General features: G+C 54.5%; 6 protein-coding genes across 6 annotated transcripts; 2 read left to right on the forward strand and 4 right to left on the reverse strand.

Moving 5' to 3' along the window:
• Positions 1–1,177: 1,177 nt before the first annotated feature.
• On the forward strand, positions 1,178–3,824 carry BO66DRAFT_310923 (uncharacterized protein; the record flags this gene model as incomplete). The annotated part of the gene is made up of 2 exons (XM_025643308.1): positions 1,178–2,534; positions 2,593–3,824. 2 exons carry the CDS (start codon positions 1,178–1,180, stop codon positions 3,822–3,824), a joined length of 2,589 nt encoding a protein of 862 aa, XP_025509363.1.
• A 527-nt stretch (positions 3,825–4,351) lies between these two features.
• BO66DRAFT_424999 (uncharacterized protein) lies at positions 4,352–6,366 on the reverse strand (the record flags this gene model as incomplete). The annotated part of the gene is made up of 2 exons (XM_025650198.1): positions 4,352–6,063; positions 6,345–6,366. 2 exons carry the CDS (start codon positions 6,364–6,366, stop codon positions 4,352–4,354), a joined length of 1,734 nt encoding a protein of 577 aa, XP_025509364.1.
• A 15-nt stretch (positions 6,367–6,381) lies between these two features.
• On the reverse strand, positions 6,382–8,997 carry sC (sulfate adenylyltransferase). Its single transcript, XM_025646298.1, has 6 exons — positions 8,710–8,997; positions 8,601–8,628; positions 8,281–8,463; positions 7,889–8,034; positions 7,736–7,805; positions 6,382–7,664 (listed from the first exon to the last, which is right to left on the reverse strand). Exons 1-6 carry the CDS (start codon positions 8,876–8,878, stop codon positions 6,536–6,538), a joined length of 1,725 nt encoding a protein of 574 aa, XP_025509365.1. The 5' UTR covers positions 8,879–8,997; the 3' UTR covers positions 6,382–6,535.
• A 2,827-nt stretch (positions 8,998–11,824) lies between these two features.
• Positions 11,825–13,090, reverse strand: met16 (phosphoadenylyl-sulfate reductase (thioredoxin)). Its single transcript, XM_025641797.1, has 2 exons — positions 12,798–13,090; positions 11,825–12,739 (listed from the first exon to the last, which is right to left on the reverse strand). Exons 1-2 carry the CDS (start codon positions 12,964–12,966, stop codon positions 11,991–11,993), a joined length of 918 nt encoding a protein of 305 aa, XP_025509366.1. The 5' UTR covers positions 12,967–13,090; the 3' UTR covers positions 11,825–11,990.
• Positions 13,091–14,212: 1,122 nt separating this feature from the next.
• Positions 14,213–15,762, forward strand: BO66DRAFT_310679 (phosphoserine phosphatase SerB; the record flags this gene model as incomplete). Its single annotated transcript, XM_025643297.1, has 3 exons — positions 14,213–15,073; positions 15,131–15,388; positions 15,448–15,762. 3 exons carry the CDS (start codon positions 14,213–14,215, stop codon positions 15,760–15,762), a joined length of 1,434 nt encoding a protein of 477 aa, XP_025509367.1.
• A 452-nt stretch (positions 15,763–16,214) lies between these two features.
• On the reverse strand, positions 16,215–17,605 carry BO66DRAFT_10708 (lipoate synthase). The gene has a single exon (XM_025641798.1). It carries the CDS (start codon positions 17,464–17,466, stop codon positions 16,513–16,515), a length of 954 nt encoding a protein of 317 aa, XP_025509368.1. The 5' UTR covers positions 17,467–17,605; the 3' UTR covers positions 16,215–16,512.

A 17,605-nucleotide genomic window follows, 5' to 3' on the forward strand; every position in this document is an offset into this window, starting at 1 on the left:
AAAAAAGCAAAATGAAACAAAGAAATACCATCTAATCCATATCAATTGATCATCCCCGCGGGTGTCGATTTGTTGCGTCCGGCGCATCTCCATGAAACGAGGCACCACCCACTCTGGGAAGTGAGTACAACGACGGCATATTTGCGGCGGTTAGACTATCTTGAAGCCTAGTAGCAGTTTAGCAGGTCATCCGGTGCTCCTAAGGATCTAATCCCTTCCGTCACAAACGACCTCCCGTGCCTGTCTCCGCGCTATCGCTTTGGCTCCAACTCCACCTAGACTTGAACGGGTGTGACTCCCAAACGTTTGCGCCGGCGCACCCTGCTTTGAGTCCAGTCCCTGGGCAAAGCACGGAAATGAAGTGTCTTTAGTATCTCCCTCCGACTTTTAGGTTTGCTGGGATTCCGGAAACCCCTGGGCCTGACTTTCCGTCCGTGAGGCGTTATCGCCCAAAGACCTGCTTGCCGTCTATACACGCGCTGGGAGTTGTTTTCTTCTCTTTTTACTTCGTACTGTCCAGTCGTCCGCTCTTTTCTCTTGGGGGTAAGGGCTAGAGGTCCTTTTGATCCCTTTAGTCGGTTCTTCTTTTCTTTGTGGGAGATTCTGTAAGTTCCCATTTCGTGTCTTAGGTGAATCATGACGAAGGCTTGCTGATTTTCAATTTCTGTTCTATGCGCTCAGGGGCTTGGTGACTAGCCGGGGATTCTTCTTAGACTTTGCAAGTCTTATAGTATGTTCTTGTGACTTAGAGTCTTTGAATTGTTTCTTCCTTTTCTTTTGAGTAAGACCTGTTTCTTGTGGTATGCACCCTCGATCGTCTCGCTGCCTACAATGTGCACCAGCCGACTTGCGACATTGAACTTACCTGACCCCTCCAGAGGCATTGAGTGCCCTTACGATCATTCTCAACATCCACCTTCTTTTGAAATCCCAAGTCTGTTGTTACTAGGCAACAGACAGACGCAACTTATCAAACTTCCATCAGCGTCACCCGCTCAACCTGTCTACAATCGCTCGCTTATCGACGCCGCGGCTGGGTTACCTTTCGTCAACGATCAGTTGCCAGCCAGCAGAGCGGTACCAGCTCTTGTTCTATGCGCTAGCAAGGATCGAACTCACTCACCGCGACATCATATCGCGCTTGCTGCAGTTGTCATCCCCCGTTCCACGCTAATACATGGAACCTAACCCAGCGGATACGGGCTCTGAGCCCGTAGAGAGAAAAGGATCAGTACGACGAGCAAGGGAGATGCTGAATGCTGGAAAACGTCCCGAGCCAGCTCCAGAACCAGTGTCTACTTTCAGGACCAATCCGGCTCATCTGACACAATGGCCCCTACCCAACGATGGACTCCAGCAGATCGACGTAGCCAACGCTCACGCGCGACTAATAGTTCCCAAAGGTCCTCCACCACAGCGACCCCCACGGCCCGACTGCCCTTCGCCTTCTGTGTACTCGGAAAGGAGCGTTGACGTTGTACCCAGCCCGCTAAACATCAAACGGCCTGTCCCGTCCTTCTCGCAACCTCTCCCGATTCAACATGCACCGCGACCAGCAATCAGAATTCCAATCCCCCCTAGCCCAAGCACTCTCGCAGGTTCGACGCCCCGGGCATCCATTGCCACTGAAGACCTATTTAGACAGTCCGGAGTTTCGTCAGTCGGTACAATCTCTCTTACTGACCTGCCGGGGACGGCTCATTCATCACCCACGGAGCATGTTGCTTCCTCAGCATTTCCACTGAAAAAGGCGGGTGGCCTTGCTCCGCCGATGCCAGCAGCTCGACCAACTGATAATCGTGGATCCTCCGTCTCACCGATTCCCGAGGAATTGCCCGACAGCCCCACGATCTCAAGAGAGCTTCACGCGCCAAGTCGCCCATATCCTCCTAGTTGGTGCTCTGGGCCAGCCGAGTCGGAGATATTAGGTACTTACCTGGAAGGCGACTCCGATGATAGTGGATCACAACATTCTTTGCAGGTAGCCGCCCCTGCGCTTCTGAGGCAGGCAAGTATTGGAACCCGCGGAAAGCCTGCATTGCGCACCATCCAGAAACCCAGTACAAACTCGCCTGTACCACCATCGGAGAAAACCCCAGCGTCTGCCAGACCAACTACGACCGATACAGCGGCCACAGCGGCAGTTTTGAAAGAGATAGCTGCTGGAAGAGAGCGGAACGATAGCATGTCAACAGTATCGTCTGGCTCGACACATTTTGGTACGGAGAAAGCGCCGATTATGCTGGATCTCAGTGCTGAACATCCCGCTCTGGCTCGCCCCTACGATAACAATGCGGCCCTGAGAAAAGAGGTTGGAGGACTCCCGAAGGCAGCGCCGACAATAAGCGAAACAAGGCCAATGGGCCGTCGACCTCCTCGATTGAATATGACTGCTGTTCGTGATGCAGAGGCTCGTGGAAGTTTAACAAGCTTACCTGATTTGATTCGCCGAGCGACCAAACTCGCGTCTAATCTCGAGCATGGGCGAACTGCAAGCAGAAATGATCTACTCAATGGAGGAAATCCTCGTTTTCGTAAGTGACCTGGTTGTATTTGATCTTTATATCACAGAATGCTAATACGTTCAAACAGACCAGAGACGTAACTCGGGATCAATACAGAGTATTCTAGCATCTTTCCCACCCCCTGCCGCGGTACAGGACGGCGCTCACTCATCCTGGCCTTTCTTTTTCCGAAGATCCACGCTCCATCAAATCCACTCCAACGAGCCTCCCAAAGAAGTGGATCAGGAAAAAGCCCAACCAAAGCAGACCCGCCGCTGCTGTGGTATGCCCCCATGGCTTTTCGGACTTGTCTGTGTCATTATCATCATCATCATCTTAGCCGCTGTTCTAATCCCTGTTTGCTTGGTCGTTCTTAAGCACAAGTCGAGCGGGTCTGACTGTGCGAAGACAACACCGTGTGAGAATGGTGGTGTCAGTGTTTCGAGCGGCAATGTCTGCTCCTGTGTCTGCGCCAATGGCTTTACAGGCACTCGTTGCGCAACTGCCGGCGATGCCAGCTGTGTTACAGCCAAGATCAACAACAAGAGTGCCACCATGGGTAGTGACCTTCCAGACTTATTCGAAGGCGCCCAGCAGGATTACAGCATCGCACTGGATGAGACGACTATCATGGCACTGTTCAGCCAGAACAATGTCTCGTGCACGACCGAGAATAGCCTGGTGTCCTTCTCCGGCATTTCGACGAGCAGCAGTAAATCGCGCCGTGCTTTCCTTCCCTGGTACGACCTGACGGAATCTTCCAACTCCAACCCACTGCCATTTGCCTACGAACAACCACCGCCGACCTCGGCCACACCGAATCTGCCCACGCAAGTTCTCGCTGCCCGTGCCTCTATTGCTACAGAGAACGGGATCATCTTCGACGACACTCCACCGACCAAGACCGGGCAAGCTGCGACGGACACCGCCACCGCCACAGCAACAGCCACCCATGCAGCGACGGCCACAGATGTCCGTCATCCAGGATCTCAAACGACCTCGACAGTGACAGCAGCAAGTTCTTCGCCCACGTCAACGGCGGGTGCGTCGTCATCCTCCAATTCAACGACGGTGATCACAAGCAAAGCCCTGAACTTCGCTCGAATCTCGGTCCTGTACATATTCCAGGAGACCGGCACCCTGTCTGCTGCCACTTTCGCAGAGAACGACCTCCAGCTGTACCTGACGAACGTATATACCGAGGAGTCGAAACACATCCATGCCATCGACCTGGCTCCAGCCGGCTTGAAAGGGAATTTCACTCTGAACTTCGATCAGTATCAAATCACCTTACCGAATGGGAACGTGGTCGGAGGATGATTGTTATCCTTGGGTGTGGACTTTTAGTGGTTCAATCCTTTTTTCGCGCAATTCATCATAATATCAAACCCAATTGTACTCTTAGCACTAGCACTAGCACTCGCAATGTCAATAAATCTGCCCGACCCAAGCCAACTCTTTTGGAATTTAAAGTATGGAGTGTAGCTGGAAAGTAGCAGAGTAGCTGAAAAGCTTTTCTTGTGTGTTCCCTACCCCGGCAAAATAGATGAGGAGCAGTACTCTTCCCAAGAAAGAGGATCATCCATGATAAGTTAGTGCAAGCTGGTACCACTTGACCCCCTTACATATGCCCATATCTGGAACAATTCGAGTAAAAAAGAAAAATCCTATGTACATGTACAGTATACAACCGCCAAACCCACCCGAAAACTCCAACCAGCATGCATGTGCAACAAGAACGAAATTTCCCCGAAGTTTTCCGCAATACAGGCTCATGTAATACACAAGCACCAACGACGTTCAAGATATTACAATTACATCTCAACACCAGCATAACCAAAAAAAAACTAGGTAAAGAGCGACGCATTCGGCGCCAAGCCCTCGTAGGGCGAATAGTCCTCGACCAACCAGTCGAGCCGGGCGCGACGCTCATCGAGGATCATGCCCTCGGCCTCCCAGCGCTTCCGCTCGAGGATCTTCTGCTGCACCAGACTTTCGCTGCTGCTGCTGCTGCTGCTGCCGCCGCGGGGGAGCCACGACGACCACGACGACGAAGAAGAAGAAGTGCGTTGGTGGGCGGCCTTCTCGACGGCCTCATCTTCCTCCTGTTCGGCGCGGGCGATGAGCTGGTTGACCATGGTCTTCCAGTTGGCGAGACCGACGCGGAGGCAGTCGGCGCAGCGGACGTTGGCGACGGGTTCGGGGTCCGAGCCGGGGGAGTTCAGCTCGAGCATGGTGGCCTCGGCCATGTCGACGGCATCGCGGGTCCAGGCGAGGCCGGATTCCTGGGAGGATGAGGCGAAGAGGATCTCGCCGATGTAGGTCATGAGGGCGGCCTGGTCGCAGACGGTGGCCGGGGTGCGGGCGGGCGGGGCGTCGCCGGTGGGTGGCGGGGGCGGGTAGGCGGCGGGGCGGAGGGTGGTCTGCAGCTTGTTGAAGAAGGAGCGGAAGGGGTCCGGCGAGCGCGGCAGGGTCGGGGTGTACGCGGTGGTGGGCTCGCCCACGCCCGCGGGGATGGAACGGCGGGCTTTGAGCACGGAGGTGAAGATCGAGAGCGCGGTCGGGAGGTTGCCCTGGCGGGCCTGGTGGACGGCCTGCGCCGTCGACACGCGCAGAATGTTCTCGGACGGGAAGTGCTGGCCGTCGTTGCGGAGGATGCCCGTCTTTGTGTCCACCACCGCAATCGGGTCGCTGGTGGCGGTGGTGGTGCCGGAGACCGCGATGTCCATCGCCCACTGGTATACCTCCTCCGCGGTGGCTGCCAGGCCCTTGTAGGCGAGCCAGTCCGCGTACGCGAGCGCCGCCTCGACCTTCTGGCCCGTAGTGAAGCCGCGCGTCGTGAGGATCTTCACGTAGAAGGACTGCGGCGGCGGGGAGGCCGGCTCGCAGTCCTCCTCGTGGAGCACCTTCTTCTGCTTCGTGGGCATGGGCTTCGGCCGCGCGTTGGAGGGCCCGACGACGTACTCGGCCGGCGCGGAGACCAGCTGCTTGCGATCCGTCATCCAGCCTTCGAGGGACTCGGCCGCTTTGGCGGCGCCCATCAGCGCCTGGTAGTAGCCCCGGCGCCACGGCTCGCTCTTGGCGGTGATGTCGTAGCCCGTTTTCCCGACCCCGTCCACCAGGAACCCGCCCTCGGCTTGGTCCACGATGCCCTTGCCTTCGAGTTCCGGATCCTCGAGCTGTTCCAGCAGGTCCCGCAGGAAACTCCGGACCATGGCCCAGTCGGTCATGAGCTTGCCGATCTTCTCCGGGTTTTGGTGCGCTTGCGCCGACCGCAGTCGCCAGCGGTTCTTCCACGACCATTCGTCGGGCGTGGGCCATTGGTGTTCGAGCTCGGCTTGGTTAACGCCGATTTGGACCACATTGAAAAGGAGGAGGATGGCGGTGAATGAGAGAGCGAGCTTGAGGCTGCCTGAGATGCGTCGGCGGTAATAGTTGCGGCTCTCGGTGGAGATGAGACGGGCAACATGACGGCGGAGGTGGATGGACAACGGGGGAAGAGGGAGGCTGGTGGAGGTGGGCGTGAGGAAGTCGAGTTGAGGGCGACTGGGCGGCGGGGCTAGAACGAGTTGTCGCGAAGTCTGCGTAAATGGTCGTTGAGTGAGTCGACGAGAGCTGTGTAGCACCGGCAATCGCAGCGGGCGATTCAGGCCCGCTATTCGAGAGACGGACATGCGAGGAGGCAACATCCTCAGGGATTGAAGAGTTGTGACAGTTGTGTGGTTGTTGTTGGAGGAGGAACTTGAATAGCTCAAATGCGGAGATTGAAGGTTGAAAGACGGAAGAGCCGTGTTGGTGTTTCGCGTGTTTGCATTTCTGTCTCAATCGGGCTTAGCTTACTTAGGAGCAATTGCAGTAGCATAGTTACTATGCAGTGGGGGAATCAATAATAATATTCAAAGCCAGTAATCTCTATAGACAATTGTCCTTCTAAATCACCCTGGATCTCACAAGCCCTGCCTGTATTCCACATGATACCATGATACAAGAAAATAAAATCACAAAAGTTTTCCGAAAGCGCCTACGCTAATTTAGTTGCGGTCGAAGTAGCCCTCGCTCTCGAGCATGAGGATGATCTCGTGCACAATGCTGCGAACGCTCTGCTTGGAAACGTCGACAGTGAGATCGGCGTTGGAGGGAGCCTCATAGGGGTCGTCGACACCAGTGAAGCCCTTGATCTCGCCGCGGCGAGCCTTGGCGTAGATACCACGCTTGTCAGTCTTCTCACAGTGCTCGAGAGGGGTGGCGACGTGAACAAGGAAGAAGTTACCACCACCCTGGGTGACGGCGTCACGGGCAGCCTTGCGGGACTCCTCGTAGGGAGCGATGGGGGCAGCGATGACGGCCGCACCGGCGCGGGTCAGCTCACCGGCAACGAAGGCGATGCGCTGGATGTTGGTGTGGCGGTCCTCGCGGCTGAAGCCCAGCTCAGAGGAGAGCTCGTGGCGGACGGTGTCACCGAGCAGCAGGGTGACGGAGCGACCGCTCTGCTGGTTCAGGGTGACCTGAAGAGCACGAGCGATGGCATCCTTGCCGGAGTTCATGTAACCAGTAAGGAAGATGGTGAAACCCTGGCTGAAGCGGGGAGGGTTGGACTCGCGGAGGATCTTGACAACCTCGGGGTAGGAGAACCACTCGGGGATGTGGGCACCGGTACGCAGGCGGTTGCGGAGCTCGGTACCGGAGATGTCGAGGGTCTTGACGCCAGCGGGAACCTCGTCCTTGGGGCGGTACTCATCGGTGTCGGGCAGGTAGGTGACCTGCTGGAACTCGACGACCTCGATACCAAGCTCGTCCTTGTACTTCTCAACGGCGTGCTGAGCATCGTAAGGGCCGTAGAACTCCTGACCCTTGGAGTTCTTACCAGGACCAGCGTGGTCACGGCCGACGATGAAGTGGGTGGCACCGTGGTTCTTACGGATGATGGCGTGCCAGATGGCCTCACGGGGACCACCCATACGCATGGCCAAGGGCAGGAGACCAAGAACGGCCATGCCGTTGGGGTAGCGGGGGAGGAGAGCCTGGTAGGCACGGACACGGGTGAAGTGATCAATGTCACCGGGCTTGGTCAGACCGACGACGGGGTGGATCAGGACATTGGCCTGACGGGCACGAGCAGCGCGGACAGTCAGTTCACGGTGAGCTCTGTGCATGGGGTTTCTGATTGATCGTTAGTCAGGTTCTGGGACAAGGAGGGAGAACAGGACAGAGTCTAGACCAGCCACACATACCTAGTCTGGAAAGCGACAACTCGGGTCCAGCCGAGCTTGTCAAAGTGGACGCGCAATTCCGCGGGAGTGTCTAGAAATCAGGTCCACTAGGTCAGTCTGGCGCTCTGCATTATTGTTTCAGGTATCCGCGCACAGATGGTGATGACGACGTACAGCGAAGACCGACATAGTCGTAGTGGTTGAGCTTGTTGACAGCCTCGAGCTTGCCACCAATGTAGAATTCCTGGACCTTGGTGTTCAGGTACTTGATGGCAGGGTGCTCCTCATCTCCGCCAAAGACCAGCTTGGCTTCCTTCGTCCTAGATCAGGGGTAAAAGCGCACTGGTTAGCTCAACCGTTCAACCGCGTCATCGAGACCCACTATCTGCAAGTCCCCGGCACTCTGTAACGCCCGCTTGCCGTAGACCGACGGAATGCCAAGCGATGCCACTCCCGCTTCAACTTGATTTTGAAACGTCGATCAGGCCATCGCGAGCACCGGGAGACTTTTTTTTTTTTTTTCGTCGTCACACGTTCACAAGACAGTAACACGGGTATTGACTCACTTGTCAGGGCGGTAGATGTCCTCAATGGTCAGGATGGCCAGGTTGCGGTCGTCACGGAAATCACGAAGGGTGACACGAGAGCCGGCCTTAAGCTTGAGGTCGTCGATGGTTTGCTGGGAGGCATCGAGGGTAATGGGCATGGAGAAGACGTTGCCGTCAGCGAGGCGGCAGTTCTCGCAAACACTAGAGAGCGGAGATGACGATCAGCACACTGGTTGCTTCGCTTTAAATGTCTTCCAACGACTTCAAACAGAACAAGTTTTGTTGAATGAATCGCTTGATTTGGAGCAGCATGTAACTGCGATGCAATGGTCACATACCCGTCGAAGTCCTTCTGCGTCATGAAGCCTGGGCTAAAGTTAGCCTGCGAATGTTTTGCGGTCCAATAATAGCAATTGGACCTGGAGTGACCTGGAATATCCGACTAACCTTCGAGAGGACTGAAGCCACCGTTCATGATGAGTTCCAAATCGCAGAGCTGGCGCTCAGTGAGGGAGATGGCGGGGAGGATCTCGGCCTCGGCGGCCAACTGGTCGTGGCGGGGAGCATCGCGGGCGAGAAGGTCCTTAAGGACACCACCGTGAGGAGAGTTGGCCATGGTGAATGGAGGGAATGTGAGGAGGAGAAAGAGGATGTAAGAGGAAGAGGAGGAAAAAAAACGGAACTCCGAATGGAGGTGGGGGTGAGGGAAGAAGAGAAGTTTATAAATGGAGAGAGAGAGGGGGGGGGGGCAGAGGAAGGGAATGGATGGAGGGGGAACAAGTAAAAAGAAAGACAAGGAGGGGGGAAACTAAGTTACTAAGTGAATGCCCGCGGAGATAAAAAAGATACTACTACTACTACTACTAAAACAACCTGGTTGCTCAAGACCAAGGAAATTCCAGATTGGAGTAACTATTCGTCTATGGAATGGAAGACTAAAAATGGCCGGACAATTGAGGAAATCCAGGCTTCGTCAGATGGTGGAGCAGCCCGACTCTTGGTTCGGGGAGGGTCTACGTATGTTATCCTCGTCACTTGTCAATTGTTGTGTCGAGGTGAAATTGTAGACTGTAAACTCTATGATGGATGTACCTGACTTTCTTTCCTTTTTTTTTTTTTCCTTTTTGCCCCTCAGTCGCACGGATTTCTGCCTCCGATTGCGCCATTCCAGGCTGTGAGCATGCTATGCCTGTACCCTTCTTTCTAGCCGGCTTCTAGAAGGCACATCTTTGTTTGCTTGAGGATCTCTGAACTATACGAAGTATCAATCGAATCATTACCACCTATCCATTCGTGCATCCATGACTTCCTCCTCTACCCCACAATCCCCCTAATTGCTCGAAGACACGAGTCCCTCGGAGATCTGAGCAACCGAAAAAGCACCAGCGTCGTCATCGTGCACCTCCAGTATCAGCCACATAATCTCCCACGGCGGCAATCCGAGGCAAGCATGGAGGACCATTGTACCCGTAAAAAGCCATGATTTTCAGGGGTCTTCAACATGAACACGTAGATAGATGTATCGGAGGGAAAGCGCCCCAGCATCCCGACAAAATGATTGCGATGCTCCGAGACGATCCTCATGCAACCTTTAAAGCCGAGATGAAACGAAGGCTGGGATGAGCCTCCTCCGATCGGCGGATCGGCTCAGGCTTCCTTCAGGTGTCAACCTCCAAGTTGAACCCCTCCCCGTCTCCGATCCCAGGCACAGTGGGTCACGTGGGTACCCAGAACAATCACGACATCCCCAGTCCGGCTTGCGTGATCGCTGACGCCATCGGGGAGGGGGGTTTTTTTTCTTTTTTTTCTTGATCCGCGGGGCGGATCTTGGCACGTTGCTGCTCAGGTGACCCGCTTGCCCTAACCTTTACTTGCATTCAACACCATATCATCGAGTCTAGTTTGCATTCATGAAAGAACTATTGACTAAGAGCCTAATACCGTGTCTAAGGACATGAATCCATGACCGTGAGGGCCAGGAAACATTACTGGGCGAATCTATCTCTCTGAATGTCGAGGTTGGGGTGGGCAGTATCCCGAGTTTCTAGAAATGATGCGATACCAGGCATTTATGTCGACAGGGTTGGTAGCACATAGACCCTACCGAGACATGGGGTTCATCCAAACCATCCCCAGGTGACCTCGACGCGCTTGAGCCTTGCGGCCCGCAGATGGAACTGTCCATCTCATTCCGATGAGGTTCGTGGCTGCCTAGTCCAGGGTCTCAGGGTCCAACGCGGCACAGCACACGGCTGACAGCTGGAAACGTGAGATGCGCTACCCACAGATCTGGCACCGTTGCAATCTGAAAACCAGATCCATTAATTTTTTTCAGAGCAGGTGGTAGACATGCCCCAACTCTCGGCTTACGTACGTCCCAGGAGCTGCTGCTGCCGTGGATCAGCAGTATATGACATGTAGTGCGTAGCATCAAGAGATCAGGCTGGATTCGCAAGTATTGCCCCCATGGTCCGTCCAATACCAGAAGACTTCTGGATATCATGGTCCAGCAACAGGGTTGTGCTGTTCGTCGTGGCTTGACACGGTTGTTGCACAGTGGATACAAGACCCTTCGGTATACGTCACCCCAGACGAGCTAGACCCTCCTGTGTTTTCTTAGTTAGTCCGGACAAGAGCCTCAATCCAACCTCTGTTTATCACGCAAAACAATCAATTGGGCTGGTTTTGCTTTCTATCCATGAAGTGTGTAGATGTGTCTGTGGCTGAGAGTGTGCATGACTTGGTGGGTACAGTAACAGAAAGATGAGATTGATAAGATAAGATCACTGGCTGTGTCAGGATGTCTCAAACCCATTCCAAGTTGTCGGTTGATCACTCCATTAGTATAGCCAGGATCGACTGGCGATCGCCCATCAAAACTGTTTCAGAAGCTTAAACTCTTCTCTCCAAGATGGAAGCGCTTAACTGTGAAGACAATGCTGTGTTGCTGTCTATCTCGAATGAAATATCTCTTCCAAGCCTTGAGTGCATCTTTACCAACAACCTCGAGCTCATTCTTGGGCTCACGTGCAGGAAAACATAAATCCTGGGGGTGACTGCGACAGCCTCTAGACCCTCACAACGACTCTTTTGAGATGGATTTCAGCGAAGAAAAGAGGAAAGTCACTGCAGGATTGCTAATTGCAAATGGGCATGTAAATCACTGTAGTTCATGTCTACAAAAGCTACCTCTTGTCGCGAAGATACACAAAAGGATTCCCAGTGTAGAAGATACGATATGAGAGGGATTAGTTGGGAATACACCGCTTATTGCTCAATGTCTCAGACGAAAATCCTGCGTGGTACAGAACCCCACCGTGGCCGCACCATAATTAGTGGGTATAAGGGTACGTATACTGCTCCTAGTCAACAGAGCAACATATTCAGTGACATGTGAAAAGAATTTCTTGAAATAGAATGATGTATTGCAGTCATTAAAGTACCGAGTGCTTTTGTAAATTTCTCCGCCGACCCGGTATGTACAGTAGTCCCGAAGGATCAGGGTTGGGCGGATGAGTTTCGGTCCCCATTATGTACATTTGGATAAAAAGCAGCAGACAGAAAACTTCATGACACATAATGTCCCAAGATCCCAGGCCCAGGGAACAGAAAGTCGTATGTAAAGAGCAGAAGAGTGATATCAAGGCTATGTGAACTCCGCTAAACCTCCGATGGAATGTGAACGCCGTGGCATATGCAAAGAGAGAAAATCAGATCTCGGGATGGAATCATTGAGCAGAAGTCGTGAGGGAGGTCTGGAAAGCCTGCGAAATGGCTTCCTCCTGGCGCTTACGCTCCATCTCCATGAGGTACTGTGCATACTTGGAGCGGGGGTTGTGGATGCCACACTCGGTCTTGGCCTGGCCCTTCCAGCGCCCGGAACGCTCATCCTCGTTCTCTTTGACGGGCTGGGTGGAGTGGTAGTCGCCGATGCTCTTGTAGCCACGGTCGAGGAGCTCATTGTAAGGGACGTTGTTCTCCTTGACGTACTGCTTGACTTGATCGAAGGACCAGTTGGCGAGAGGGTTGATCTTGATCAAGCCAGCCTCGTCAACCTCAATGATGTCGATGTCACCACGCTTGCCACCCTGGCTACGGCGGCGGCCAGTGAGGACGGCGTGAACGTTAAGTTCACGGTAGGCGCGCTGGGCGGGCTCAACCTTGGCAGCCCAGTCGTAGAACTGGTCATCTTTCTCCCAGAGGCGGGGACCGTGCTTCTTGGCGAAGTCCTCCTCGGTCTCACAGCCTTGGGGCTTGTAGACATGGATGGTGTTCAAAGGGTACTTCTCACGGACGCGGTCGACCAGAGCCAAGGTCTCGGGGAAGTGGTGGAGGGTATCGAGGAAGATCAGGTCGACCATCTGAGGCCGGGGCACAGCCAACTTGGACAACATGTCGATAGTGACCAGACCAGTCAAGCCAAAGGCAGTGGTCTGGTAAAGGTGAGGCAGTGAAGTGACACACCATCTCAGGACGTCTGCAGCGATGTTGTTAGTTACTTGGTCCAGGGCTATCTCAGAAGAACTCGGACTGACCTTGAGGCTCGAGGAACTGCAATTGTCTGTTGAGGAACTTCAAGTGTGGCTTGGTGAAGACAATCTCCGGAGAATAGTCATCACTCGAGCTGCCACTGACATAGCCAGAGTCTCTGGAGTCAATGGCCTCGCCATCAGAGGGGTAGTTGTCAGACATCTTGGCAGGCATCTTGACTAGGAGTAGTGCTAATATAGAGAGAGGGGCAAGAGCTATAGAAGTTAAGTAATGGAATTGAGGAAAAGACGAAAGTAGACAAGTCTATTTGTATGATAATGAGAAAGGCCTGCTGAAGAAGTATGATTCGGATTAGGCGAGAGAAGGGATAGGAGGAGGCGAGGAATGATGTAGACAAGACACAACTGAGGACGAACTCGAGGACTCCGATATAAGAGGGACCAGGCAGGGGCAATCACGACATCATCGGGAAAACGGGGAGTCCGTTCTCCCTTTCGCCCTCTTCCCTCCATACTTGCTGGGCCATTCTGCAGGGCTCGCGATCACGACATCGCCCGTGACCGCTTGCCCGATGGGGAGAAGGGCAGAAAAAATCCTTCTCTCGGCTTCTGGGGAAATCACGCAATACTTGCACTGCCGGTGCCTGCGCTTCCCCGGACCGGCTTATCTCAGCCGTTTTGGTCAGCTTCCTGCTGATAAATCTGATCAATCGCGAAAGCCGAGGAGGAATCCCGGTTGTCTCACTTGGCTGATGGAACTTTCGGCGGAGAGACGAACGGAGACGAATGATGCAGATTAGACTCATGATTAATCATAATTAAATTAAATCAATCATGGTCCATCAAAGTACTCCAAAGTGTCAAGGATCAAGGACACCTTGCTCCCCGTGGGCTGTGAAAACGAATTAGCGTCGAACGAAGAAGAATGAACATGATAAATGTGACAGACCAACCCTGATCTTCCATGATTATCCACCGATCGATTACTCAAGTACATGTACTCGTACTCGAGTACTGTTTGAGTTAGTCATGGTGGGAGAAGTCTGTGGTTGTTGTTTTGCATAGCAAACATCTATCTACCCCACATAATGAGGCAAAGATGATGATGATGATGATGCCTGCTTGTGAATGAATGAAGGACCCATCATAATTTCTGCCGGGCGGTCAAGCCCACCAACTGGCATCTTTTTTCCCCTCGGCCCGGCTCATCATGTGACATTTCCCCCCACGTGCCCGCCGATCCCCAATGGATGCTGCAGGGGAAAAGCGACCGACGAACCTCGACAACGGCTTGCCAGCTTTTTTCTTGACTCGTCCGCCTTGCTGCTATCTCTGCTACTCCAGGGTTGAATTCCCGGCTGGTGGGCTGTCTTGATCGTCCAGGGCCTTCCATCACATCCCCTCTCCACTCCACTTTGAGCCAGCCTTCCTTCTCCGCGCATCTAATCAATCTCTCAACAATGGCCTCGCCTAACCCCGCCAACTCCCGTCCAACCCGGCCCGTGTTGCGACAGACACTTTCCAGCAGCTCCTTCATTCAGGATCACCAGCAATACAAGCCCTCGGTTCCCATCCAGACCATCGGCAATGTGATTGGAAATGCTGGGAACGCTGGAAATGTTGGGAATGTCCCCGAGTCCTCCTTCGCGTCCTTGTCCCTCAAGGCGAATCCTATCAGTCCCGACCCCGAGAAGGTGACTGAGAGCGGCATCATCCACAGCATGTTTCACTCCCACGCCAACCCTCTCCAGACTGGTACTCAGCAACTAGTCGCGACTATCTTCTACAAATCTGCGGATCCCATTCATCCTCACCTGCACCCCGACTCCTCCCCGCATGCTAAGCCGGGAGATACGCTGCCCTCGCCCACCGTCCCCGTCGGTTCTGCCCCGACCATCGACATCGAGAAACTCCCTCGGGAGCCCCCTGCGCCGGAGCCCGAGCCTCTCGACCATTTGTACGGCCCATTTGTGTCGCAACTATGCCTGACCAACTTCCTTCAGATCATCGAGTCTCTTCCGACACCCTACCAGCGCACGAACACCTCACACCGTTGCCTGGAGGCTAATGAGCATCCTCGGGTGGTGGAAGTCACTTTCTCCCCGCCCCCCAACCCGGAATACCTGACCTTCGCAGACCTTCGCAAACATGAAAGCATCTGGCGTTTCGAGCGGGAATGGAATGTCGAGGTCGTACTTCAGCGGGAGAGTGTTTTCCGTCGTCACAAGCGCCTCTTCGTCTTCGATATGGACAGCACACTGATCCAGAACGAAGTCATCGATGAGATCGCCAAGTTCATCGGTGTCGAGAAGGAAGTTTCGGTCAGTCCTGGTCGAATGCCGTGGTTCAAAGAAATTTTGTACTGACCGAGCCGACAGGAAATTACGGCCCGTGCTATGAACGGTGAACTCGACTTCTCTGCATCCTTGAAGGAGCGGGTCTCCCTGCTGAAGGGTGTCCCCGCAGACGTCTTCGAGAAGCTGAAGTCGATCATCACCATCGCCCCTGGCGCACGCGAGCTGTGCAAGGCCTTGAAGACTCTTGGCTGCAAGATGGCAGTTTTGAGCGGAGGTTTCCAGCCTTTGGCGGAGTGGCTTGCTGGCGAGCTCGGCCTCGACTATGCTTTTGCTAATCATGTACGTGACCTTGATTTTCATGTGTTCCGCCCGGGTAGCACAGTAACTGACCTTGCTAGCTTGAAATCGACCCCACCACACAAACCTTGACGGGCAAGCTGGTGCCATCATACCCGATCATCGATGCGGCCCAGAAACGCACGCTGTTGCACTCGATCGCGGAGCAGAACGAAATCCCGATCTCTCAGGTCGTTGCTGTGGGCGACGGTGCCAATGACCTGCTCATGCTCCACGCGGCTGGGCTTGGAGTTGCCTGGCGCGCCAAGAGCAAGGTCCAGCTTGAGGCCCCTACTCGTCTCAACGGAGAGAGCCTCGTAGACATCTTGTACCTGCTTGGACTCAACCGGGATGATGTCAAAGAACTGCTCGTATAATTCGGTCACGACACAAGGCCTGGAGTCTGTAAATACTGTCCATGACCGAACTATCGAATGGACCATCATTTTCCCACCAACTACTCGGCAAGGAACACATGGAAACGACTTATTGAAGAGCGAATTTCCTCATTTTCAAACTTTCTCGCTCAGATTTCTCCACGCAACAACAATCTCGGTTGATTTTTCTTCTTGATTATTTTCTTCCGATACCGTTTTTTTTTCTTTGATTTTAGCACGGGGCTCGGCTTGAGAATGCCCATTCGACCGGGTCTCTGTCATGCCATCATCAAGCCACGCTTTTGGAGAGTCATGAGTTAGAACGAACGAGTAAGATTGATTACATTTGTGGTTGGCGTGAACCAGGAAGCAAGTGGGTACATACCAAGGTATGCAGCAGAAGGCTGCAGCACCACGGATTGGTTAATTGAACGGCCGATTAGGATCATTATGCGAGTCATAATGCTCGATTTGATAGCTTGTTGATACGTTGACAATATCTCATTGAAATGAACATACATGTTTGGAAATTATGTTTGATTGAACCCCATCAGCCGCTCAGCCGGGATTGAAGTTTTAGGGTCTATGAAGAAAGTAGTAGTAGCATAGCACATCACACCCCGTATGGAAACCAGATACCAGAATAGTCGAACGTGAAACCGAGACCGAAAACAGATCATGCTAACCCTACGCCGGAGGAAACCGATATACCAAAGCACACACACAAGAAAGAAACGAGACGCTGCTGATTTACCGAGCGAACTCGTCAACGGGGACCTTCTTCTCGACGGGCTCGGCGCCCACCGTACCCCCGGCGCGCCTCTTCTTCAGGACATTCTCGATGAACGCCTCACCAGCCTTATAACTGCTGCGGACCAACGGGCCGGACGCACAGTACAAGAAGCCCATCTCCAGGGCCTTCTGGCGCCACATCTCGAAGCGATCGGGCGTGACATACTCGTGGACGGCCATATGTCTCTTGGTGGGGCGCATGTACTGGCCGAACGTGACGACATCCACATTCACGGCGCGCAGCTGGCGCAGGGCATCGGCGATCTGGTCATCGGTCTCGCCGAAGCCGAGCATCAAGGAGGTCTTGGTGATGAGGTCGGGGCGGGCCTGCTTGGCGGCGTCCAGGACGCGCAGACTCTGCTGGAAGGTGGCGCGGCGGTCGCGGACGAAGGGGGTGAGGGCCTCGACGGTCTCGACGTTGTGGGCGTAGACGTCCAGCCCGGAGCGGGCGACCAGCTTGACCATCTCCAGATCGCCCATGTAGTCGCCGGTCAGACATTCCACCAAAATACTGGGGGCCTTGGTCTTGATCTTGAGGACGGTCTCGGCGAAGTGGCGGGCGCCGCCGTCGGCCAGGTCGTCGCGGTCGACGCTCGTGAGCACCACGTACCCTAGCCCCCAGCGGCTGATCGCCTCGGCCGTGTTCTCGGGCTCGTGCGGGTCCAGCGGCGGCGGCCGCCGCTGCGTCTTCACGCTGCAGAACCGGCACCCCCGCGTGCACGTGTCGCCCATCAGCATGATCGTCGCCGTCGCCGCCGCCTTGTCGCCGCCCCCCCAGCAGTCCGAGATGTTCGGGCACCGCGCCTCCTCGCACACCGTGTGCAGGTTCAACCCCCGCAGATCCTTCTTCAGCCGCTGGTAGTTCTTCGAGTCCGGGATCGGCGTCTTCAGCCACGACGGCAGCCGCGTCATCTCCTTCTTGCGGCCCGCGGGGCCGACCAGCGCCGTCTTCAGCGCGTACGCTTCATTCGGGTCGGCGATGGTGTCGTCGGCGGCGGCGTCGCCGGAGACGAAGTCGGAGAAGGAGGGGCCCGAGTTCAGGCGGTCGGTG

The sequence above is a fragment of the Aspergillus aculeatinus genome (genome assembly GCF_003184765.1).
Source record: "Aspergillus aculeatinus CBS 121060 unplaced genomic scaffold BO66scaffold_1, whole genome shotgun sequence".
Classification (NCBI taxonomy): Eukaryota; Fungi; Ascomycota; class Eurotiomycetes; order Eurotiales; family Aspergillaceae; genus Aspergillus; species Aspergillus aculeatinus.